The sequence below is a fragment of the Mizuhopecten yessoensis genome, unplaced genomic scaffold, assembly GCF_002113885.1.
Source record: "Mizuhopecten yessoensis strain PY_sf001 unplaced genomic scaffold, ASM211388v2 scaffold4819, whole genome shotgun sequence".
NCBI classification, from domain to species: domain Eukaryota; kingdom Metazoa; phylum Mollusca; class Bivalvia; order Pectinida; family Pectinidae; genus Mizuhopecten; species Mizuhopecten yessoensis.
The window spans coordinates 62629-89957 of record NW_018405737.1 but is presented as its reverse complement, the minus strand read 5'-3'; the positions used below and the strand labels follow the sequence as shown (position 1 = coordinate 89957).

The window sequence follows — 27329 nt, the reverse complement described above, 5'->3', positions numbered from 1 at the left end:
ATGAGCAACAACACCACTGAATCCGGTACAAAATGTAATGTTTGATTTACATCCTAATTGGATATGTTTCGGCCAAAGGGAGGCCGTCTTCAGAGCACAGTTACATGATGTTTGCAACTATGGTACAATGACAATAAAGGTCATGTGACTCGAACAATAAAGAATAACTGTGATGTCATCAAGTTGCTAATTTGACATGTTTCGGCCAAAGGATATGGGTGCAAAATATCTTGACACCTTACATAACCAAATGATTGCCGAAATTAATTCCTAATATAGGGAAGTTTATTCAGGTAGAAAGTTGTAGAAGAGGTGTTTTACCTGAGAGACCCCAATTAAAACATTTACGGCTGTCCTGTCATGGTATATCACTGCAGTAACTGATTGGGTGCTCGGCAAGAATTTCTAACTTTTTCTCAACTACTTCCTTTAACAATGATTTGCCATGATCACAGGCAGATAGGACAAGTACGACAGAAAGGTTTTCCGATTTTGAGGAATTCCAAGCTTTTTCCTCCTGCGTTGAGGTCAATCACGATATGCTCAGTAATGACGCAGCAAATAATGACTTTAATTATTTTTTTAAAGACAACAATTAAGTGTACTTGTTAAACGTGTTGTTTTCTTAACGATAGGATCGTAAATTTGACAAAACGTAAACACCTCAATATGAGGTGTCACATCATTGTGACGCTGGCTCCAAGACGATTCCACGGCGATTGTCCTGATGTCTGTACGTACTTCATTAAAGGTACGGTAACACTATCAACTCGGTTTTGAGGTTTGTCGTATGCTCGCCCGTACATATCTATCACCGATTAACAAAAGTTCTGAATGGTAAATGGTTAATAAGGCGTGCGATCAGTGATTGTTGTTCCATTATTGGGATTGGATAGGGACAGATAACTGGACACGGGCATTGCATGTCTCCGTGATCATTATCTGTCCACGACAGGCTGGCCGTTCAGGGACATACAGAGTGCTCTGTGCCATAGGTAGGACTGTCTAGCAGGTATACACACACCTGACCAGTGACTGGGGCCGACACTGTAGGCCTAGCTAGTGTATTACTACTATATATATCCACAGCAGTGTGTGTAAGACTCTACACCAATGATAGCGGCCCTGCAGTAGTAAAGGGCCAGTATTACTACAGAGCAACTGGCTCATTCATACAGTTGATGTCTGTCATACTGCTATAGGTAGATACCCCAGAGGATAGCTTACCGGTGCCTATACCCACCAGGGCTGTACAACAGGCAACAAGTGTTTTGTATTACAGCATATATACTGGACTATTACTGGACTACAGGACTATTACAGGACACCAGGCTTTACAGCATACAGAGCTACTACAATACTAAAGTGCAAACATTCTCGAAGATTTTTTTAAAGATTTAAAAAAAAAAAAAAGGATTTACCAAAAAACATATTTTCTGTAATATCATGATAATATCATGATAATGATGGTGTGTAGAATTTTACCTTACTGACCACAGCAACTTCACACATAAGTGTTTCTACAATTGTTTTTTATGATTATTTATCGGAACAGTGTTTAAATAAGATTTCATTTTTATCTGGATTTTCTATAGAACCCTATAATGAATTGTGTTCTGGGATGTAAGAAAGTGACTGTATCAGTTTATTGTACACCTGTGAGCCGTAATCTTCTAAGTTTTCTACAGAAACCCTGGAATTTGTCTCTACAACTTGCAGATCTATAGTAAAAGGTAAGACAAACTGGTGAAATGGTGACTTTTTACACGACAGAGTGTCTGTTTATCTTTGACATTTGTACCTGTGACCCTAGTTTAGATTTCCCTACACAGGTGTTAATGCTAACCGTTAAACTCCTGATGTGGTTTTACTTTTAATGATAACACTACAGCTATGTAGCTATCATTACAGAAAAATGAACAGAAATTTATCACATGAGGTAAAAAAAGAAAAGTGTTCAAAATGTCAAAAAATCATAAAACGATGATTTATTAAAAATCGTAATTCAATTTTGATATTATAAAATTAGCGGGATAGTAAAGAATAACTTCAAGCCACAAAGTTGAACTGTACGAAGAAATTTTGTACAATGTGCGGGAATTTTCATGCAGCTTAAAGTGAAGGTGATGATTTCACAATTTAATGAAAAATTTATTATAGCATTTTTTTCAAACTAAGAAAAAACCTAGAATGTTTTGGATGTTCTGCAGAAGTGATAGTAGACTTTCTGTGTGTTAGCAGACAAGTTTACACACTAAATATGGAGTATATAGAGTTACATAATGTATCTAGCACTGATAGGCATGGCTGGCTTTTCTTATTAAATATTTTGTACCTGTTTTTGTGAAGGTGTTGTATAACTTTAACATGTTATTTTGTTAACATCTGTGACTTGAATTTGAATTTGTTGATTTGGATGGTCATATCGGGTGATACCAGCCAATTGACGGCTATGTATTGACTTAAGCTAGAAGTGTTTGCCTGCACTGGGTGTCTGTAACAGACTCAATCAGATAACACAGCCTTTCATCAAATAAGTAAACTAAATTTTTAAATTCATAAGAATTTTCTCTTTCATGTGGAATTAGGGACATCACAGGGCTTTTGTTAATCTAAGGCTCACAGAACCTACATCAAGTCTACAACCCTAAGGTCGGAGATATACTCCACTGTAGTGTAAAACATGGTCCCACATTCTGGCAAGTCAAAGGAATCTTACTACTAAATATTTACAGGAAACTTACTGAAAAAAATTAAATGTATTATTTAACTGGTTGAACTTTTGATAAAATTAAAAGGTCCTCTGTATTGATGTTTTTGAAATTAACAAGGTATATATGGCTACATAATAAGACCTACAAAGATTTATGACTAAACAGAGAAAAACAGTTGTCCTTGGAACAACCATTATAATCCGAAACTCAAATGGTTTAATTTTTTCATTGAAATCAAAATAATGAAGAAAAAAATTAAAAAGAATTACGACTTTTCTGAAGTTGTTTGTATGTTCTAGAATTTCTCCACCATCCAATAACAGATCTTAGTGGAGTGCTGGGTTTGATTTGTGGTATTTAACTTCCGTGGGGTAAACATTTGATACGTTTTCTGATAAACACCTCCTCGCACTCCACACTCGGGTTATACTCTCCGTCTCCGTTTTCCTCTCGGCGTGGTTGTCAAGTTTATATATAAAAATCGATATTATACAGTCGCACGAAATTAGTTTGTATTTATAAAGATGATGAGATAAAACAAAAAAGTGAAGTAATATTTGCTTGTCAAGATTTTTGTGCGATTATTCAATTACAAGGGTTGAAGTTTCAATTATAAGCCTTTCATCTATAAAAATAAAATTGCGATTGAAGTAAAATCCACTTTATGATGACTGTAAGGATCACTTCTTATAACTGGTAGGTTGTTCAAACACTACAGATTTTAAATCATGTTCCAACTACTCATATAATTTCAGTTTTGTAAAATAAAAACAGTTTTAAAAGCATGAAATTAGTATTTATAGAGTCCATTGCTGCATTATAATAAAATGATTGTTATAATTTAACACAACTTTTACAATTTAACACAAACTTGTAAATTCTACAGAAGTTTATATGTCTGAGTTACTGTCCAGTATACTGTAAAGTTGTAGTTTTGAGTTGTCTAATATAAAGTTGTAGTTTGGAGTTGTCCAGTATAAAGTTGTAGTTTGGAGTTGTCCAGTATAAAGTTGTAGTTTGGAGTTGTCCAGTATAAAGTTGAAGTTTGGAGTTGTCCAATATAAAGTTGAAGTTTTGAGTTGTCCAGTATAAAGTTGAAGTTTGGAGTTGTCCAGTATAAAGTTGTAGTTTGGAGTTTTCCAGTATAAAGTTGTAGTTTTGAGTTGTCCAGTATAAAGTTGAAGTTTGGAGTTGTCCAATATAAAGTTGTAGTTTTGAGGATTTAAGTATAAAGTTGTAGTTTTGAGTTGTCCAGTATAAAGTTGAAGTTTGGAGTTGTCCAGTATACAGTATAAAGTTGAAGGTTGGAGTTGTCCAGTATAAAGTTGTAGTTTGGAGTTGTCCAGTATACTATAGAGTTGTAGTTTGGAGTTGTCCAGTATAAAGTTGTAGTTTGGAGTTGTCCAGTATGCTTTAGAGTTGTAGTTTGGAGTTGTCCAGTATACTGTAGAGTTGTAGTTTGGAGTTGTCCAGCATACAGGTACTGTTAAGGAAAAGGTCAATGCCTTACTTAAGAATTTGACATTTGTCACGATTTCCGAATTCTTTAGTGATTGGTGTGACCATTATTTAGATTTGCCACCTAATCCTGGTATTAGGCCCGTCTTTTACAGATAATTCCCCACTATTGTCTAGTTTTACCTCACGTAAACTCGCAGATAAAACCCGCGAGGTTAACAACAAACAGAATGGGAGAAAACCTAATCTATCTGTCAGGCCTGTGTGCCTCCATTTGTCAGCAATTTGTAGTATTGTTAGTAGCTATAATTAATTGATATTCAAAGTAACCATGTTTTAAACAGTGGTAGTGGATATTTGTATAAACTTTAACGGTTTCTGGCTGCATTGTTGGCATTAGACGCCCATACAATGATGCAAATTTATTTCCATGTCTTAATTACCTGAATAAATCTAAAGCATTAATAATTTATTTGCTCTATTGTAATATACAAGGTGAGAGTCTTTATATGCCACTGTACATCATTAGGTAGCCATGGGGTAAGAGGAAGGAGGATTGTACCCAGCAGACCTCCCTCCCAGAGAGGCGAGAGCCATTGACAGCTCCCTACTAGGGGTGGGGTAAGGGATTTGCTGATATTACTAGGGGGCCCACACTGAGACATTATACATAATTATTTGTGAATATCAGCACGTACTACTGTCTTAAAACTGTGAAAATTGTGTCACATTTAAACCCTGAACAATACTTGAGGGTAGGAAAGGTAACACTTGTCAAGTAACCTGTGATCAGCCGTGGGCAGGTAACAGTCAGCTTAGCTCCACAGGGGGAACAAATTACTGACACCCAGGGTGCGTAGGGGGGGTAGGGGTTGGGAAGTACGAATCCGGACGGAGTTGGGGATCAGAAATGAGGCATTGAAAAGCTGAGACTTTAGGTACAAGGAAGGGCTAGATTGCAAAACTATATTGCTAAGGACTGTGGTTTGGGTCATGGAGACCTTCAGGTACAACCTGACATTATACATAATGAAGAATTATGACCTAAGAAGGATATGAAACCCTGACGAGGTTACCTTGGATACCTACCTTTTGTCTAGATCTGTTAAGAAATGTATTCTTAGCTAACCTTGTAAACATGTATAAATAATTCTACTAAGAATCTAATGGATTGTGTCATTATTGTAAAAACCCACCAACAAAATTAAGTGATGTTGCTTTGACCAAACAAACTCCCATGACGTCATGTCAGTTACCATGTTTAAAACAATCCACTGATGTCAAACTGTTCAGGCTGTCTCTAATGGTTCCTAATCTTTCAAATTTGAATCTTAATAATGCAAAACAAGGAAGCTAAGAAGGATTGAGTACATATAGATGGTAGGTATTAAGTATGTGGGCTGATCAACATGGATCAGATACCCGGGCGAGATATTTATCTGATCCCCTATCAGTGACACAATAACATGGTGCTGAAGTTCTACGGTTACACAGGTGATGTATTATACAGGTGATATATTACACAGGTGTACGGGTTACCAATTAACAGGTGCATGTTCATCAGATCTAATTAGGCTGACAGGTAGCCGGCAGGTAATGCGATCACTACAAATCAATACTATAAGAATTTAGACTTAATTAACAAATGTTTGTGTCCTTTATTGACTGGCCAGTACATTATACCAGTACATTACCATAAATCACTGAGGTAGATGTCAACTGTTTTTTTTAGTAACATTGGTCAGAGTCGAATTATCTTTTACAAGCTATCAAATGTTGCAGTCTTTTACCGTACAGTTATTTTTGTAAAAAGGTTTGTCAGGAGAGGTTCAACATGGATTAATTACTACAAGTTTTCAAGAACCACCTCCACAAAATACCAGAATATTTAGGTGTGAGGTTTAGGTAATTTTTCTGTTATATCCTGGTGTGATGACACAGGAATGGTGTGATACCCAAAATAGATCAAGGGTTACATGTTTGTCTGTTATTTCCAGGTGTCAAGTGTGATCCCCAAATACAAGACATTCAAGTAACACATGCATAACTTCCTCATTTGGTTCAGGTGTAGTAATTACAGCTAATTATGTACAACGAAAAGCCTGCTCAATGTCATAATCTTCAGGTAATGCAGGATTTCCTCGTTTGTTCCAGGTGTGGAAATACTTAGGAGGGATGATGGAGTGTCAATCGAGAGTAAACCCAGGGTTTTGTGGACGGCGTTACATCCTCGCGTGGTCAGCGTTATTTCTTAGTCTTGCGGCCACGGTCCAGCCACAGCAGTCATGGAGAAAAGGTAAGGTTTACTACAAATGACCAGGCATAATTTAATATACAATTATTAGAGAGTAACTGTACATCACAAAACATAATCCTACCAGTGCATATGATAGCAGGTGTATTGAAGTGGTTACAAATCGTACCCAATACAGTCATGCATACTTATACCTACACGGCTACCAGGACACTTCTTTATACCTACACGGCTACCAGGACACTTCTTTATACCTACACGGCTACCAGGACACTTCTTTATACCTACACGGCTACCAGGACACTTCTTTATACCTACACGGCTACCAGGACACTTCTTTATACCTACACGGCTACCAGGACACTTCTTTATACCTACACGGCTACCAGGACACTTCTTTATACCTACACGGCTACCAGGACACTTCTTTATACCTACACGGCTACCAGGACACTTCTTTATACCTACACGGCTACCAGGACATTTCTTTATACCTACACGGCTACCAGAACATTTCTTTATACCTACACGGCTACCAGGACACCAGGACATTTCTTTATACCTACACGGCTACCAGAACATTTCTTTATACCTACACGGCTACCAGGACACCAGGACATTTCTTTATACCTACACGGCTACCAGAACATTTCTTTATACCTACACGGCTACCAGGACACCAGGACATTTCTTTATACCTACACGGCTACCAGAACATTTCTTTATACCTACACGGCTACCAGGACACCAGGACATTTCTTTATACCTACACGGCTACCAGGACATTACTTTATACCTACACGGCTACCAGGACATTTCTTTATACCTACACGGCTACCAGGACATTTCCTACTAAATTTACCGTAGACATGCTCTGAAGCAATGATTACATTTTTCTCTTTTCAAATTCATATGTGATTGAAAATCTCCCACATTACCAACTGTCAAACCACAGAAAAATGTCTGCACCGTAATTAGGTCCAATCTATATTAAACATACCCTGCTATAGTGCAGAGGAGAGGAAATGACTGTTGTCATTAGTCCAAACCATCAGCCCCAGAGAAAGAACAGTTCACACAGTCCCAGCAGATGTTTCATAGTCAACAAGCCTTTTTTAATGAGAAAATGGTTGTTTTTTTGTTATATAATCAGACTTTAACAATGAGATCAAGTATTTTCTCTGTGGCGTGGTATCGTCACTTTATATCTGTACCCATTGACGTTTCTTTGAAATTGACTCAAAATGTCATCCGAGATTTTTTACATGTCACTTTTTTTTCAAAGTGAACCTGAGTTAATGCCGTTTTAACTCAGAAATTCAAATTGAATTGCTTTAGACATATTATGAAATGTTGATGTTTTTGATTTTATTTGATGTGTTCTATGATAATTTGAATAAAATAGTAAAAAGCAAAATTATGAAAATATCATCCATAAAAATGTTGCAAACATGTAAAAGTACTTTGAGCAAACTTGGTAAATGTAGTGACTTTAGAGAGGAATGCAGTCGAGAAATAGGCTGGCCGGTACTTCAACGGTAGATATCACATATACAGACACAGGAATACATGCATGATAATTAGTTTCCAAATAATGCTGGATGATTTCGTACAACCGCACTGCATGCTTGATAATTTCTGTGTATTGATTATACTTCCCCGGTAGTGATAACAGCGGAGACTTGTAGAAGACATCTTGTACCCGGCTAAGTGATAATATACATGTTACAAAAAAACAAAAAACAGATGACACTTACACATAGATAATACCTGAAATCTATATTTCTGGAGAAACTTCACTTGATCTCTGCCATGAAATCTGGAAAATAGAAATATAGGAAGTGTTTTTATACTACAAATATCCCGATTTAGCCAGCTGCATTTAGACAAGCGTATAGTGTGTTATTGTGGGGGTAGGTATGAAATGCATCACTATGTGTTATCTGAGAACAGGTGGGTTGTCGGTATTCGGATGGGGACAAAACCACATACAGATGTTTTTGTACCTATAAGATTGTGTAAAGACAAGCGACATGCTAAGTTAGAGACAGTTGATACCTACAACAGGGCATCAACTTCTTACCTGTAACACCACCTGTAACGACTTATCCTACAGGTAAGAATGCCAACCTGGCCACCACTCACCTGGACAGACACAGGTCAGGTATTCAGGGAGGGAGTAGATAGGAAAACAGATGTAAAAAACATAATCATAGATTTATAATGAAAAGGTCAATACTTAAAATACTCTATGAAAATAATATTGTCAAAAGGTCTAGGAAAAACAAAACAGGGTATTCAAGACATGAATTAGCAATAGGCTGCAGATTGGATACAAATTTTAACTTGTATTTGTCCTTTTAGTAATTACATATTGTGTCATTAGTTAGACAAGTGGTATCTTGTAGTGATCTGTCAGGCCACAGTAAGGCAATGGTCAAGAGGTTAAAGGTCAATTTTACCCCGGGTCCGATGCTGTCCCCAGACTAGTAGGGTTTAGGTATATTGTGTAGTCCCTAACCTCTCGGGTGTAGTGTGTTCCTGTACAGATCCCTGCCTCCGTGTTAGAGGATCTGCTATAGTTACTGACAACAGTTTGGTGAGGGTGGATAGACCAGCTGATGGGTGTGGTCTCAGGGTAAAACCCACCAGCTCACTCAGACAGTGTAAGATTTATAGGCCGAGGGAATTGGAAACGCCATGGCTCCATGGTATGTGGGTATCTGTACTCTAACAAAAAAATGTACCTGTAGCCCTCGTAATGTGATAACTGTTGTGTAGATCAATTCATATACAATTCACTTCTCAAGTTTACCCTTCTCTCATGGCTTCGTATTGTTATGATACAAATATTTGAGTTATTTGTAGCTTTAGAAGCTCATTGTCATCATGTTATCCCTATTTACTCGGCAAACAGCACAATACAAATCACCTTATTTTAGTGACCTAGCAAAAAAAAATCTTAGTTGATAGTCTTCAGTTATTTTCTTCAAATCAGCTCAACAATTTTATGAATTACCTTTAAAAAGAAATCTGGTAATATAATAATAAATTCAGATTTGGAACTATGTGATTCCCATAAGCAGTTTGAACGTTCATTAGAATGAATTAATTTCTTAATATCAAAGTATTGAATTTCAAAAGTGCTTCCTTCTCATTTGCTTATTTTCATATTTCAGATTCAGCCTGTGCAGACAGTTCGTTTGGATATATTTTCGGCCATGATGACATGGCAACGTGTCGTGGACAGTGGCAGGGCCATATTAGGAACAGTAGTCAGTTGTGTGCCCCAGGGTGGGGCGTGTGTTCATGGCAGGATGCTGGACGTTTACGAGCCATACGTTGGGAGGAGGCAGTTTCAGTACATGGGTGTTTTGCCTATAATGCTGCGAACGATGGCGGAAGATGTCGTGAATGTGGCAAAGACATGGAAAGGGTAAGGATGCTGACAAAAGCTTCCTCATAGGGAGGAGGACATGGCAGCTTACAGGGATTTCAGTTGACTCATGACATGTAGTAATTTCAAAAGTCAACGTAGTACAACATATTCCCAGAATATTGTAGGGTCGAAACATGTGCCAAATATAAGCTGTTCTCTAAAAACCTAGTGTGGAAACTCATTTTTGGAAGTAAACGCATTGTCAAGAGTCTACCGAAAGCCCTAGGTTGTTGGGTAGTTGTAGAGTTTAGTTAATTTGGTTAACTTTCTAAAATAACCAAATTACCTGTTGCCGCAATACCAAACGTTAAAGATATGTACAGTTTTATCATTACAGTGTACATACAATTTAGTACGAGTACAAATGCACAAGGGAGGAACTTTTTATAACTAGGCTTAACATAAAGGTCATGATTTTTGCCTCGATGGTAGAAATATCATCTTGTTTTTGTTTGTTAAATACGGGATAGATTTCATTCGAATATGGCTAACCAGATGTGGTCTAAGCTCAACACTGCTTCATTGATAAAGACAGAAAATTTCTGATTTATTATTGTCAGGTGAAGCCTTGAAATCTGACAACCTCCGGTTTAAACGATTCACCATAATGGGGAATTATTTATTTGGATAGATTGTTTAAATTTTTACCTACAACTTACACAACCTGGTGGGCAGGTGTATCAACTGCTGCATACCTGTAGGTCGAGGTCAACGACTTTGGCCCGTCGTGTGCATACTTTCATTCTTGCTAGGTCGTCTGTTCCTGTAATTACAGGCCTTTTGATGTCTATATAACAACGCCTTTGTTAGAAAATGGTCCGACTAGGATATAGGTTACTGAAAATTAACTCAACACTTCAAAAAACAGTATAGACTCTGAGCAATCCATTAAATGTATTTAAAAAGTAAAGCAAATATATTGATGTGTGACATATAAGCCTATATTAATAAAATGCTAGGGTATAGAATTTTGTTCACTTCTGAGCTTGGAAAAAAATGGATTTTTTATAGTCGTAATTAGTTATACATCACCATTCAATGGCTGGGGATGGATTGAAGTGCCTTTTAGGATGTTTTATTATTGCCAAATGGTAGGTAATAGCTAGGGCTTTATTTAATTGACAGTATCATTTTTCTGATAAACGGTCCAAAAGTAGCTGTTGATAAAACATCGACAAGTTGAAATTGATGTGAAAATTGTACTTTGTTGTTGGTAACAAATTTTAAAAGATTTCCTTCCTGACAAATTTCATGTCAGAACTTCATAGTGAATGTTTGTGGAGAATTCAAAGGTAGACATAATGATAGATTATTGACTTTCATTGATTAGTGCAACTCCCGCAGAGAAAGATTGGCCCCGCGTAATATACTGAGGTTTATGATATTAAGTTTTAAAGTAAACAAAACCCTGACACGTTGATAATGTGTTACGCACCCCCCTGGCATCCGAATCTTCTCAAAGCTTTAGAAATTTGGACAAAGTCATACAGAACATTGTTGAAGTGTCATGGAAGTGGGGTTATCAACTATGATATTACCTCATCAAGGCAGCTCTAATATATACCTCCCCCAACCCTCAGCTTTTTACCCCCTACCTTAAACTTTTTGTTTGTTAAATTAACTTTTCACATTTTATTCACACCTATGTTGTCTTTCATAAATTCCTCTCCTTTTAATTTGTCTCTTTTAAGCTCAAAAAAATGAATAAAACTCTATAGAATATTTTCAAATATAATCTATAGAAAACCTGAAGGTGGAAGTTACCAGTGTATAAGTTTAAGAGAATACTTGTAGATTAAACTTTGGATGTCCCGGACTTGTATTACCACACCGGCCTTATCTTATGTTGAATGGAACATAACAAATACCTCTATTCGAAACTCTTAGCTGTTTATTTACCCCACAGATAGAAGATTGGTGATTACAAATTTCTATGTTGAAGCTCGTAATACACATCACGCAGTTTCTGTTACATTGTTCTTTAAGAATCCTTGTGTTATCTTTAAATCTCACTATGTATGAAAATATTTTATCATAATCAGCATATATACCTATGTAGCTATACGCATTGTGTTGACCAAGTAATAATTAATATTTTCAACATGTCCTTAAACTATAATATGCTGTATCGTTATTACGTAGCAGATTTTGTATTCAGTGCCATGGTACATAAACATCAACAGTACCGACACCTCCGGTAGGGGACATTGGTCGATACAATTACACCCCTGGATAAAACACTTCAAAGTCACTAAGACAAAAGGCAGTCGACTAATGACATGTTAAACATGACCTAAGGTCGGGACAGTTATGTGTTACACAAACGACTGAGCCAGATTATATTGTATACCATCACATGTCCTGTCCACACCATAGTAGGAGTTGATGGCTGCAGATCAGGCGTGAACATCGCTGAATACCCTTGGTTATCGCATACAAATCTACGTAAAGTCAATCATTTAAAGTCATAGATCAAATTCTTAGAAAAGTTTTCTTCCCTTCCTCATACCTGTCAAACAGATCTTTTTTTTAGCTTTTCAATTGTATCATGTGCAGTGATAAAATTGCATACAAAAATATGGAAGATTTTGAAAAAATATATTTTCCACTTCATGTGTGATGGTAAATGACGATACCCCTGAATCATACTGTGGTGTTTTTTTTTTGCACATTTGCGACACCAGACACTTTCAAAGGACATTAGATTTATGGAATCTGTGCCATAATTATCTCAACTATAAAGGAGCAGTCTTGTGAAAGAGATTCCTTAATTTCATACCCAGTGACTCTGCCCCACGAGGAGAAAGTCTACAACACACATAGTTACCTTAGTTACGCGTCATGTGCTCCGTCCACATCAGATATAGGCCATTCTCTATTTAACAGTATCTCTTCCCAACATTGCACTCGCTTAACATAAAAGGTACCACAAGCAGCCCCGTGTAAACAAATACTGCCAAATTCTTCAAAAAGTTGCAGAATTTTATTATATTCTTATCGTTTGTTAAATGAATGATAGTATAACATTATGAAAAATGAATAAAATAAATCTGAAGATATAAAATATGGCTGAAAGCTAACTAGCCTAATTTGATTGGTCCCTGTCTACTACTTCTTTGCATTCACCTGAAGGGAACATACCAATGTTTGCCAAAAGTACATGTTTTTGTCGTAGATTTTGGCGTGTTCACCACAGGCTGGTCTCAGCATATATAACTTCAACGCCATGGATCGTCTTAATCTGCCGTCATCAGCTATGAACGGGAATTAAGGGGGACAGGATGGATCACAATAAAATGGTTTATAATTTTATAACCCCTGGGATTTTTGTTTATAATGTGTATTTGTGTATATGGTGGGGAGCCACATGCTCTGTGGAGGATGCTTCTGTCTGTGATCTAAATATCTGCTGTAATAGGGAAAGGATTTAGAATGAATGTGCTCAAATACCTAGGTACTACAATGTCAAATTTCAAGGAGGTGGATAGGATCTGCAGAGTAGGAAACGGTTTTACGGTAAATGTGCTGAAATATATTTAGATACCAACATCAAATATCTACAGAGAAGGAAAAGGTTTTACGGTAAATGTGCTGAAAAAGCTAGATACCAACATCAGATATCTATTTCCTGAGTAGGATTTTCTTTTACAATGATAACGCTTCAGTAGATACAGACAACAAATTTCTACATTTTCACTTTAAGTCAGATTTCAGTTTGTATTTTTTACCTTACACTCCTGATTGACAATTTCGATCAGTGGTGGCTGTGATTGTGGTCTTAGACAGGGTAGTAATTAGTGGGTAGTTCCATTGTATCACCCATAACAATACCTCTGTAATGTTAGGATAATGTACACTAATGTAGGTAGTAGTAAGTATATACACCTGTAAACCACCTGATTCCGCTCGTCAAGCTCACAGGTACACTACAGCGACATATACAAACGCACACGCGATACACTCGCAACAAAATACATGACACCTAGCAGGAATCTCCGACATTGCTCATGATTCGCCCACATGTGTGTCTATTTACCACATCCGTCCATCCTACAATTAACTCTGAGTTTTACGAGTCCCTGTTTGCACTCCCGAGAAGAAGTTGTCTTGCAAAATGGAGTTGAACTATGTTTGTCCCGCTGTATTAGATTAACAATGTAAAAGGTATACTCCACTCCACATGGGGGTCCATGTACTAAAACAGCTTCTAAAATAGTTGGCAGGAGAAAAACTGTGGCAGTTTTTGAGAAGAAAAGATATTATCTTTAACAAAGGAACAGCTTAATCATGTGAAGATTTACGATCACTGCAGGCGAAATGATAATAAACATTTACCAATAACATCTTGTAACATTATATGTACTCTCATAGAGTTTTTATGGAAGATGATCTTTAGAATTCAAACGGTAGATTTTTTTAGTTCTGACTATTTTATAAAACATCTGGAATACAAGATCAGGAAGAGATGCAAATCATAAAGTAAACGTCTTTAATAGCAAAGATTTCGAAGTTTTCAGTTGAACAAAAGTTTTATTGTATATTTTGAATTTTATGAGTTTCAATACTTATTTTCCATTGATATAATTTACCTGAAAAGTTTCTACCTGTAATTTAACAATAAGTGTGATGTTTACTCGTTATATCCCCTACAGGTGGCTGGTTTATGACCTCTACTGCCAAGCAAGGTCCCATCATTTGTAAAACAATGTTAATTGGGTAGCCGACTGCTGCTACAATAAACAATCTTGTTCTAGGAGAAATGAACACCAATCACAGACTTGTAATTGTACAAATAACGCGTTTTTAGCTCGTCATGTCTGTAGGACCACTGACCGCAGATATTGTTGCGTCTGTATGAACCTATGGCGGCTGATATTGAATGGATTAAACCTTGGTACTATAACTTGAAATATGTCATGAGAATAAGGATCATTTTCCTGCGAATTCAATAAACGTTTAAGTTAAAGATCATTCAATTGTATTGAAATCTACGACAGTCACTTGTTTGTAGCCTATCACATCGTAAAACTCAGTATTTACGAGTTTAGAACCTGGTTGAGAACTCTGTTTAATGTGGCGTTCATTATTTGGGACCGTTTACAGGTAATCAGTTCGTAGGTGATCTGACCCAATTCCGTCTCAACCATCTAAATTTTAAATGGTTCAGGATTGCAGTGGCCCCCTTGGCTGTTTTATACTTTACTTTTATGAACTTTTGATGAAGTTCAGTTTTTAAAGGGCATAGGTGGAGTACAATTTTACCTGAAGACTGTTCTGTATTTGACTTTGACAAAAACTTTCCCTGGGAATACAATTATTCTCACACCACCAGCCTAACATTAAATTTCTTTTTCAACAGACGTAATGTGTTTTGTTTTGGTTTCCTAAATATACTCAAAAAAAAAGTTTTAGTTTTTAGCAGTAAGCAGCCTGAAAGCACTCTGTCATAAGTTTACAAATTATAGAGTTTGCTAACATAAATCACAGTTTCAAAGCATATTGCCAAAATCATTTTGGATTTCATCTGCACTTGAATAGGTTAATTAAAGGCAAGAATATTGTGTGCATTTAACATCTGAGTAACAAAGTGTTTCTCTTTCAGGATGATCTGGCAGGGATTGGAATTGGATGTCCTCACCAAAACTTTGGTCAGACGTCCTGTATCTCCGGCGGTCGGATTGATGCGAGTTGTTGCGTCGACGCCCACTTCAAAACGGCGTGCCACTATCGCCCAACCATGTCGGGTGTACTGTGCTGTCGCAAGCCAAGTGAGTTTAAAGCAGGTAAAAATCACAGTTATCAGCCTGCTATAGAGAGTTATGTCAATCTTTAAAATTAACATGGAAAAACTTACACTTATTAACCTTTACAATTAGCATGGAACAACTTACACTTATTTATCTTTACAATTAGCATGAAACAACTTACACTTATTAACCTTAAAATTAGCATGGAACAACATACACTTATTAACCGTTACAATTAGCATGGAACAACTTACACTTATTAACCTTTACAATTAGCATGGAACAACTTACACTAATTACCCTTTACAATTAGCATGGAACAACTTACACTAATTAACCTTTACAATTAGCATGGAACAACTTACACCTATTAACCTTTACAATTAGCATGGAACAACTTATACTTATTAACCTTTACAATTAGCATGGAACAACATACACTTATTAACCATTACAATTAGCATGGAACAACTTACACTAATTAACCTTTACAATTCGCATGGAACAACTTACACTTATTAACCTTTACATTTAGCATGGAACAACTTACAGTTATTAAACTTTACAATTAGCATGGAACAACTTACAGTTATTAAACTTTACAATTAGCATGGAACAACTTACACTTATTTATCTTTACAATTAGCATTAAACAACTTACACTTATTAACCTTAAAATTAGCATGGAACAACAAACACTTATTAACCGTTACAATTAGCATGGAACAACTTACACTTATTAAACTTTACAATTAGCATGGAACAACATACACTTATTAACCTTTACAATTAGCATGGAACAACTTACACTTATTAACCTTTACAATTAGCATGGAACAACTTACACTTAATAACCTTTACAATTAGCATGGAACAACATACACTTATTAACCTTTACAATTAGCATGGAACAATGTACACTTATTAACCTTTACAATTAGCATGGAACAACGTACACTTATTAACGTTTACAATTAGCATGGAACAACTTACACTTATTTATCTTTACAATTAGCATGGAACAACGTACACTTATTAACCTTTACAATTAGCATGGAACAACTTACACTTATTAACCTTTACAATTAGCATGGAACAACTTACACTTATTAACCTTATAAAATTAGCATGGAACAACAATATACTACAACATACCTTAACATAGGACATGAACAACATAGTTATTAACCTGTAGTGACCATGGACAATCAGTAGATTGTATAGGAGTGGATGTAAGGTCAATATAGACTAGCACCCTTAGCCTAACTGCTTATGAAGATTTCTGTTTGTGTAAAGAATAGTTTCTTATTGCTTAACTCATTCACTCCTGAAATTTCATATGAACTATTCCAGCCTTTGAATTGGAAGAGTTAAATTGTGTCTTCAGGGGTGAATGAGTTATTGGTAATTTTCCTGATAAATATTATATCATCATATTAAAACATCTTTATGTTAAGAATTTCAATTTCTAAAGGTTTCAAAATGAATAACTAATTCAGACAAGTTCAGAAATCTGTCTTAAGATTAGATGAGGTACTGAATCTATTGCATTCATCCTCAGAGGAGAATCTGCTGGATATTTTACATGCGTGAACAGTCTTCCATCATACACAGGGAGACACTGTGGAGGAACCTGGACATTAAACATGTACTATAGTATTTTAATAGGAGCTGTTTTATGGCATGTCTTAAGATTAATTCATAAAAAACATGTACCAAAATTAGGCATGAATAGGAAGGGCTGGCATGGTTTTATTAGCTTTTTATCTGAACGCTGTTAACTCATTCACCCCTGAAGATACATTTGAACTCTTCCAGTTCAGAGGTTGGAATAGTTCATTGTGAAATTTCAGGGGTGAATGAGTTAAGTAATATAACAATACTCCTATAGTGCCTAATCTCTCTGCTTATAGTCCCCTACCCAGAAATAGTCTTACGCCGGATATAGCAGGGAGGGTGTTTTTCTGCACAAGGGAAGGATTAAGTCACTATTTAAGGAAGAGAAATTGTATAAAAGGAAATAAAATAAAATTGTAGAGAAAATATTAACTCACCATTGTCATAGTTGTATCTAATGAAGCGAATTATTTACAATGTATTACATTTGAATGGGTATTTAAATGGAGATAAAAACAGGAAAAGACCCTTGACATTATCAGCAAAATATATTGAGACTGAGCTTATGTATGTAGTGTATTGATTGAGACTTTAAAAGGGGAAAAAAATAAATTCAACCTTGACCTTTATCAAAGTGTATAGGTGATTCGGGGACATTTGTAATGAACTTTATATGAACTGTAAGCTATGACACACCCATATATAATGTGTTCTTGTGTGTTTCAGTGGAGAAGCCAAGAATCCTTGTTCGGCCACGGCCAATGATGCAAGTGAGCACAGGTCAGATCTTCTTGCTGACCTGTCAGGCACATGGAACCCCACCCCCTCGTACCCAATGGTACAAGGATGGAACACAGATCACTAAGGCCAGCAAGCGCATCCAGATTCTCTCCTCAGGTAAATTCTCTCTTCAGGTTAATTCTCTCTTCAGGTTAATTCTCTCCTCAGGTAAATTCTCTCCTCAGGTAAATTCTCTCCTCAGGTTAATTCTCTCCTCAGGTAAATTCTCTCCTCAGGTAAATTCTCTCTTCAGGTTAATTCTCTCTTCAGGTAAATTCTCTCCTCAGGTTAATTCTCTCCTCAGGTTAATTATCTCCTCAGGTAAATTCTCTCCTCAGGTAAATTCTCTCCTCAGGTAAATTCTCTCCTCAGGTTAATTCTCTCCTCAGGTAAATTCTAAACTTGGAACCAACACACAACTGTTTCAAGTTTCAAACCATTACGTGGGATTGAGCAATAACAAAAATTACAGGCGATCTGGAATGAGGTTTTGGAATTTGTCATCACAATGTTAATTTAGAAACAAAATCCTGATCAGGTCAATACAATACTTCGAACCGACTTGCTGTTTATCAAGATATATCATTTTTCTATAGAAAAAGTATATAATAGATCATGTTGACTTAATATACATAATTGTATATCTACATGAAAAAGGAAAAAATGTTGTAATGAAATTTCTTTTGTTTTGATATTTATCATAAGTAAAGATTTTTACATTACAAGTTCCCTGATTCGTTATCGTATGCCGACACTTAATCTAGTGGAAGTTCGTAAACGATCAAAAGTTGAGGGTCCGAACATTATGAGCAATAAAAACTAAATATAACGTAAGCCGTGAAATTTCGGTGCACATTCCATAAATCAGTAGAAGATAAATGACTGTTTCAAGTGCCGGTCTGAAGCGCGATTTAAATTCCGTAGTACTTGTATGAAGGGTTTAACATGTAGTAGGGTCAACTAGAGAAGCTAACAGGAAGACCATTACATCACCATACACATTAGATAGAAACCAGGATAGCAGATTATAGCATTATGGGGATGTACAGTGTCTGCGATTATAGTATTATGGGATATATGGTGTCTGTTTCATGATTAACGAGCAGGAAGCACTTAACAGGAGTGTGCTTTGCACATACTCGCATGTTCCACACGTTCATTAGATGTTAAATCTGGCAGGCATCATATTTTGTCTGCATCAACAGAAATATCCTAATTGGGAATATTTAGTTGCTTATACAAGTAAAATCTCAAAAGGAAATTGTTCACTGTGAATATTTAATCTTTTAAAGGCGAAAGAAAATCAAATTTTCAAAAGATGTTTGTTCATTGTTTTCGGTGATGTGTGTATTTTTACTCAAATACCAGAGGTTAAACCTCAGAACTATTTTCCTGTGATCTCCAATTCCCACAAGCCTATCACATGTTATATTTGATGCTAAGTTAAGGTACATGCGAAAAAGCTGTATCGCAGGAAAGAATGTTGTACCGAAGCCCTCCACTTAGGCCTAATAAACACCTCGCATCTCGCACACACAAATCCTATTTGATGTGGTGATGTTAAATAATGTGCTCTTTATTCTCCACTTTGAAAATGTCTTTCAAAAAGTGAAAATATTATTTGAAGCAATTATTTTGATTATTCTTTCATCTAAGAAGCTGTGTTCTTCACACTTCAGCCAATTACACAACCTATGTTACATTTGAGTACCTGTGCTGTGAATGGTAGTTTGTTAGCTATTGTGATATAAAAAAATTAGCAGAAGTAGTTGGCATATCTACAAGACGTAATTAAAGTGTTTCTTTATTGTGTGTTAACAGTGTTGAGTAAATCTGGGACTACCTTAGTCTAGCACCTGTAGTTATACCACATTATCACCAACAGTATCAGCCTCAGCATCACATCGCTAATGGGCGATTGTCTGTTGTTGTGATAACTTCAAACGTCTAGGTTTCCGAGCTGATATCATACTGAATTATCTTAGATTATACAAAGTGATTATTTGGCAACATTTGTTAAAATGTATTGTGTTTAATCAAATTTTCACATCTGAAAGTTAACTTAATAAATAGGGTGTTTTCCATTCGAGAAGTTGCACTCAGTGAAACAAAAAACTGTATTTCTGAGACAAACTGTATTTCCAATATGACTAGAAAGATCTCTAGTACTCATTTAAATCTTTGAACTTTTCAGGTGACCTTTTGGTAACCATGGCGAGAAGGTCAGACTCTGGTCTCTACAGTTGTGAGGTCATCAACAGTGAGGGAGTGGATATGGCCAGCTCTATAGTGGTCATCAGAGGTAAGTACAAACTGACCAATCACTTAACAGTCACACTTTTTAATCGGTCAAGGCAAAAAAAAGAGCTTAATTTATATAATATGAAGATAATCGATAGGCAGTATGAGATTTTGAAATATTGTTTTCTAAGTTGGTATTGGTTTTAGTTGCCGTATTAACCCTTTCACCCCTAGGTAACTTTAGTAGACTCGACCATACATTGATCTGGATGAGTCTATTATGGTCTACAGTGGTGAAAGGGTTAAACCAGATATTGTATACACACTGTTACTACTACTGTAGCCAGTGTCTTCAAGTTCGTATACTTACGTAAAACATAACTGGAGATTAAGTTTGATCCTGTATGACTTCAGAGCACCTGTCAGGCTGTCGGGATGGTTCCACAGAAGGATTAGGGACTCACGAGTACGTTCACGCGTGTGCTGGAAAGTGGGCAGGACATGTAAGGAAAGGGCGGAGCTTATGCAGGAAGGGGTGGAAGGTGTGTAGTCCGTCAGACACAGAAACTCTCCGCGACCTGTCCTGGATGGATGTGTTCGATGTAGATGGTTGCTATGCTTACAATGCAGCTAGTCGTCAGGGCACCTGTCGAAGGTACGCATCTTTGATTCTTAACAAACAAATATCTAGGTTACTATTTGAAGACTATTGTCAGTTTTTTCAGAAGTGCCGTGGCCTTCAACACTCATTGTAAAACTTGCATCTTCACTGCCCATTAATATCGAGAATTGGCACAATCAAAATATTTCTGCTCATTTATCTATCATCTGAATATCATAAATTCATTTTGTAAATTCTTTTTTACAGATGTAAAAAGGGAAATATGGCAGGATTCGGGAGAAAATGTGGGAAACTACGATATACGAAACAGTCATGCTTATCTCAAGGTCGAATAGATGTGTTCAAAGTGAAAGACAAGACTAAGGGTTGTTCCTATAGAGAAGGTGTCACCTCCGGGGTGTTATGTTGTAAAAAGTCGGCCATCAAAACACCAGCAGGTAAGTTCTCCAACAATTTATATCAGTCGAGTACAGTTGAAATTGAAATTAATGGATAGATTAACAGAAAATGGGTTATTGCATAATATTAGTATCGTATGTATGCTTACTCTCAGTATAAATCCATTTTATAAGTATGAATTTCTAATAAAGGTACGTATCAGAATGAATTCCTGTCACAACGTTATTTGAGTCTGTATTGTTATACCTGTTGCTAATATTCTGTTTTGTGTCTATAGAGAAGCCACCAGCATCCCGAAATTGTACCCCACCATGTGTCAACGGTGGTAAATGTGTTGGTCACAACACGTGTCAGTGCCCACAGGGATATAAAGGCGCCATGTGTCAGAATCGTAAGTACATTACTCTGTAGTTACAATTTCTTACCATAACTATTACGTTATAGCCAAGACAATTTCTCAAAATCATCTCTCCAATAATTCCATTTTCTACATAACTAGAAACGTTTTTCCTGAGTTTGCTTTTATAAAGGCAATGTCTTTTGAAAATTGTCTCATGTCATAATGAGTTGTGTGTTTGTTGTTTTTACAGCTGTGTGCAGTAAGAGTTGTGGGGCACGTGCAGTGTGCGTCAAGCCAGGGAAGTGTCAATGTATGCCAGGGTTCACAGGCAAGGGATGTCGACGAAAGCTTAAACACGTCTGTAAAACTCCCTGTCTAAACGGGGGACGCTGTCGTAGGGGAAAGTGCAAATGTGGGCCAACACACCACGGAAAATCATGTGAACATTGTAAGTATCACCATGGTTACTAATGTCATCATATATCTTTATGGTTGCCTATGTCAGATATCACCATGGTTACCCATGTTATCACATATCATCATGCCAACCAATGGAATCACTTTCATAATGTGTTCCAACAGGTTTGCTTTCAATTTGTATGTGTATTTGACATAAATCGATATTTAAAATTGAAGAATGTGAAAAATATAGAAAAGACTATTGAAATAAAGACATTGCTTTAACTGCTTTGTAAAAGAAACAAAATTTTGCGTTCAAATATAGTTTAAAAGCTGTAGAAACTTAAGTAAAATGTCTAAGGAAGGATAACTCTTGTTGATTAAATGTTTAATTTTCATTTCAGTACTGGAAAGTTTGAAATTATCACATCTTAACCGAACAGAGCGGTGAGATCTGCAGATGTTAAATAGCATGTGACTGTTTGTGATAAATCGCTCAAACTGCTGCCAAGGGAGACAACCCATCAGCGTGATTTACATGTCTATACTTGTGTCTATTCCGGATACTCTGTCGCTGATTCCGTACACCGTGGGGACTGTTGTTAGGAATGTGTGAAACAGACAGTCTGGTTGTATCATGACATTGTAGATATGTCATAGATACATATCATGATGACATAAATGCCATGGTTACAAGTCGATATGACAATGACTTTGTGGTTATTGATATGACGTTGATTGGTGTCATGGTTACCCATGTTATGACAAAGATGTCATAGATATTCATCAGCATGACAAAGATGTCATAAATTCATAGATCTTAAATGAAAATGTGATGAGATGTGTTCCACTGTTTACGGGAAGAAACAACTGAATTCTTTAAAACACATTATTAACAAAGACAATTAAATGTGAAAAACAGCTATTTTTCTATTAATGTGAAGAAAGTCAGAGTGGTGAATAAAGAGTTCATTTTCTGTTGAACCGGAAGAAAATTGACATAATTGCTAACATGTGTGATCTCCATCCATCAAAGAAATCCAGGAAGTTGCAGTCCATGACATAAACAGACAATACAATAGGAACTATGGAAACCTACAGAGACCTTGATTGTGGACAAGTATGGAGGCCTGTGGTGGCCATAGAATTCTGTGATTAGAATTCAAATGAGCTATCAGGCTTAGAGACGACATTGATCTCTGTTAAAGTATGGTACCTCCTACATGTCATGGTGAATTGTTTGGTATGGAGAGCAATACAGGCCATGGACAATGATGGTACGTGTCTGTGTGACTGTACCTGGCTGTTATAGTGTTCATTAGAGACAATGTGAAGGGCTGTGTGTAAATATAGCAGTGTTCTTAGTCTGTAAAAAGCTTGTAAATAACCTTTTATTTATACATCCACATCTACAAACAAGTCCCATAACTCTTGTCAGTTCAGGGGGAGATAACTTTATGAACTTTGATATAAATTTTGTTTCTGAATATAGAATTGTTTCTATTTTATATATATGTACAATAGAACCTGAAAAGTGTAAACTCCAGATTTAAAAAACAAACATTTTAGATGTTCATGCATAGAAAACAATGTTCTCAGCATCCTGGTCTCTTTGATAAAAAGTGTCATTCGGGATTATGTTAGGGAACAGAAGTGTGGAGAATGAGGTTCATCGTAAATTAATATATCAAAACTTATGTATAAGTTTTAATTGTTGTATGTGTATTGTCTGTGAACAACCATCACGATAATTGTGTATATATACAATGATATAGATATTTATGGTGTATATATACTGCGTCTGGTTGTGAGGTAATGATTGTAGCAGACAGGTCCAAATCAATAACATGTGTTTGATTGCGAGTCTTACGGGTGACACGTTAGGAAACAAATGTAATACATGTATGAGAGCAATTAGAATGTTTGTAATTTTACATATGATATCTGGAGATAATTGCAATCATTTTAAGGAAATAGAATTTCATGGTTTTCCAATCCCAATTATTTATAATTTTAAAAGGAAAATATTTTTGTATCAAAATAACTTGAAAAAATGTCATTCTTTCTACAATTGAAGTAAGGGCAAATTTGAGAAATAGTAATACAACTGTTTTTTATAAATCTTAATTGCTTGTACAAATTTTGCTGTAGGTACCCTCAATAATGGAAAAAATTGAAAGTGGATAGAAAATCTGAAGAATGAATGTCTAAAAATTGTAGGTGTTTTGACTGTACAATTCGTATTCCATACTCATAAAATAAACATGCATGTTAAAAAAAGGACATATTGAGAAACTGTTTCACCTGATTTTTTTTGTATATTTTGAAATTCCTCCTCTAAGTTATGAAGTTTTGATTTTATATTTTGAAATTTTTATACATGTAGTATAAATTTTGAGATTTTCAATGTATGCAATGTTTATAGAAATTTTCATTTTATACTTTGAAATTTACATCGCATATTTCGAAATTTTTGATTTTTATTTTGAAATTTTCACTTGATATTTTGAAATTTTTATTGTATATTTTGAAAGTTATGAGTAATGTGAACCATGACCGAGCTTATAATGTCCATTAAACCTATCCATGCATTCTTCATTTCTTTTTGTGATAAGAATCTCATTTGACATAACTGAAAATTCGTAATCTAACATGAACAACACTTTTTTATAAACGATGAACAAAGGGAGAAATAGTAAATGATAGAACTGAACTTCATATTTAAAAGAATTTTGGCAAGGGTTGTCTAAAATTGGAAAATCTTCATTTTAATAATATCACCATTCAGGACTTTTTAGTTTGGATAAGTACATCGATGAAAATCTACCTCATGTAATATACAAAGGTTTTTGTATATTTTTTAGAATTTTCGCAATGTTTACTGTGTGAGTAAGGGTTACGTGGGAATGATGATGATGCATTCATGATCACGTAATCATCAAGTCTTAAACATGTTACAAAGTTCTGAGCTGAAAATTGTTCCTTATCTTGTATCAATGTATGCTTCAAACTGCCAGTAATATCATTTCAAATCACACCCACACATTCAGTTTCCATGGTAACCTTGCATCATTTTGCCATTCTGATTTATTAGAAAATATGCTTTTTGCTAAATATGTACTAATGTTTATAAATCTCTACAAAATAATAGGACAGTCAAGTAGTTAATAAAGCCACAAAAGAAAAAAAATGATAAGTTAATTTGAAAAGAATATTTTCTGTTTATACTAAATGATAACAACATTGTCACCAGGGTCAGGTAAAGGTCATGTCAAGGACATATGTGCTATAAAGGTCACATATGTTTTACTATGACGCAAAAAGACTATTTTGTTTTAAAAGTTAAAAGTCTTCAAATCGTTGTTATTGTTAGAAAATGGGTGAGGAATAAAGTCAAGGGAAGAGTAGATGTCTGGTGACACAAGGTCAAGAATTAAGTCACTTTTTTAGGAGGGGTAGATATGTTTTTAATGAGGGCTTAGGAATGAAGTGACACTTTAATTTGTGCTGGAGTAGATATTGTTAGATATTGTTGGGGGCTGAAGTCACACTTTGGGTGAGGGTATAGATATTGTTGGGGGCTGAAGTCACACTTGAGGGAGGGTCACTAAGATACTGTTTTACTCAAGGTTAGGGATATAGTCACACTTTGTGGGTAGATACTGTTTTGAGGTGATGGATGAAGTCACACTTTGGGGAAGGGTAGATATTGTATGGACTCAAGGTTAGGGATATTGTCACACTTTAGGGAAGGGTAGATATTGTATGGACTCAAGGTTAGGGATATAGTCACACTTTGGGGAAGGGTAGATATTGTTTTGAGGTAAGGGTGAAGTCACACTTTAGGGAAGAGTTGATATTGTTTTGACACAAGGTTAGGGATAAAGTCATATTTTGAGGGAAGGGTTGGTATTGTTTTGAGGGAAGGGTGAAGTCACACTTTAGGGAAGGGTAGATATTGTATGGACTCAAGGTTAGGGACATAGTCACACTTTGGGGAAGGGTAGATATTGTTCTGAGGTAAGGGTGAAGTCACACTTTAGGGAAGGGTTGATATTGTTTTTGTTTAAGTTGATTGAGCACCACTTTGTTGATGCCACATTGTCACATGTTAAGTTTCCTTTCCTTGTTGTTATATTTTGTAAATGTCATCGTTATTAACCAAATCTGATCTGTTATCATCACAACATTATTGAATATCATTTATCATCAGTACAACATGTTATCTGTTATCAGTGATAACATTTTTTAATATTATGTTACCATTGATACCATATTAAAACCACCTGTTATCAGTAATAACATTATAAATGGTATGTGTTGTCAATGATATCAGATTCAATATCATCTGTTATCATTGATAACATTTTAACATCACCTGTTATCAGAATGATACCATATTAAAAGTGCAAGTGCAAACAAATGCCAGTGATATCAAATAATAAAGAAAATGTGTAAAAAAGATGACACTGTATTCTCGTTGTTTTCTCTAATGATATAGGAGATCTTGTTAGGGCACTGATCAGAGAGGCTGGTGCCCCATAGTTAGCATGGTGTCCGTCCATCTGTCTATCTATCTATCTGTCCACACTTTTGTTTCTGAGATTATATCAGAATCCAATGGACTTAAAACAAAATGTAACCTTGAACTGACCCTTATTCAATCACAAAAAATTGTTATCCTTCTTTGGTACTGAAGATACTAAAGACAACCAGAGAGAAGAATAGAAGATGTGCTACCTTCACATGGCAGAAAGACTTCAATGTTAACAACAAAATCAACTCGTTAAACAGTCAATGCAATGATAGCATGACCACCTCCAACCTGTATGCTGTTGATAGACCACACACCTAAGACATCTGACAAACTTTTTTATTTCTGTTGTTTATGTTGACCTTGACATCCACTTTTTATGTTGAATTTGATACATATGGACAATACTTGAGATTCAGGAAGGTGACCCCCATGTACCTGTGGTAATATGAAAACCTGTTACTAGAGTTACTGTCTGTTCCCCTTAGTAGGACGAAACAGAATGTGGCAAGGATAGTCTAGTGTCCAAAGAAGGGAACGGAGAAGCACCCATTTATAGAGGTCTAATCCTAAATGGTGTTCTCTTAGTGTATAGTATGTATAGGTCATCGCTTCTTCATCAATATCAAAGATTTTACAATTGTGGCAGATGAAGTTGGGGACTACATGTATTTGAATACTACTGTTAATGTTTGATCAAGATGACTGTACTTGGTACACCTGGGCCAGGTAAGGTATGTCCTTAACGAACTTTCTTACACCACTGACAATACAGGTACATGTGT

General features: G+C 35.9%; 1 protein-coding gene across 3 annotated transcripts; it reads left to right on the top strand.

Annotated features, from left to right (window-relative positions):
- Nucleotides 1-1021: 1021 nt before the first annotated feature.
- Nucleotides 1022-26477, top strand: LOC110449757 (neurogenic locus notch homolog protein 1-like). Of its 3 annotated transcripts, XR_002462896.1 has the most exons (12): nt 1023-1733; nt 6327-6468; nt 9606-9862; nt 15468-15648; nt 17956-18126; nt 20204-20311; nt 20665-20905; nt 21119-21309; nt 21549-21662; nt 21862-22059; nt 22415-25786; nt 25885-26477. XR_002462896.1 is itself a non-coding variant. In XM_021496814.1 (11 exons), exons 2-11 carry the CDS (start codon nt 6348-6350, stop codon nt 22459-22461), a joined length of 1614 nt encoding a protein of 537 aa, XP_021352489.1. In that variant the 5' UTR covers nt 1022-1733; nt 6327-6347; the 3' UTR covers nt 22462-26477. The 3 variants fall into 3 exon arrangements, 2 of the variants coding, with proteins under 2 accessions (XP_021352489.1, XP_021352487.1); XM_021496814.1 differs by having other exon boundaries at nt 1022-1733; nt 15468-15633; nt 22415-26477; XM_021496812.1 differs by having other exon boundaries at nt 22415-26477.
- Nucleotides 26478-27329: the final 852 nt, after the last annotated feature.

Excerpts from the sequence above, each read along its gene's own strand:
- LOC110449757 (XM_021496812.1), top strand. The coding sequence starts at position 6,348 with ATGATGGAGTGTCAATCGAGAGTAAACCCAGGGTTTTGTGGACGGCGT. Across the intron at positions 9,863-15,467 it reads GTGGCAAAGACATGGAAAGG|GATGATCTGGCAGGGATTGG; the intron begins GTAAGGATGCTG and ends TTTCTCTTTCAG. Across the intron at positions 18,127-20,203 it reads CATCCAGATTCTCTCCTCAG|GTGACCTTTTGGTAACCATG; the intron begins GTAAATTCTCTC and ends TGAACTTTTCAG.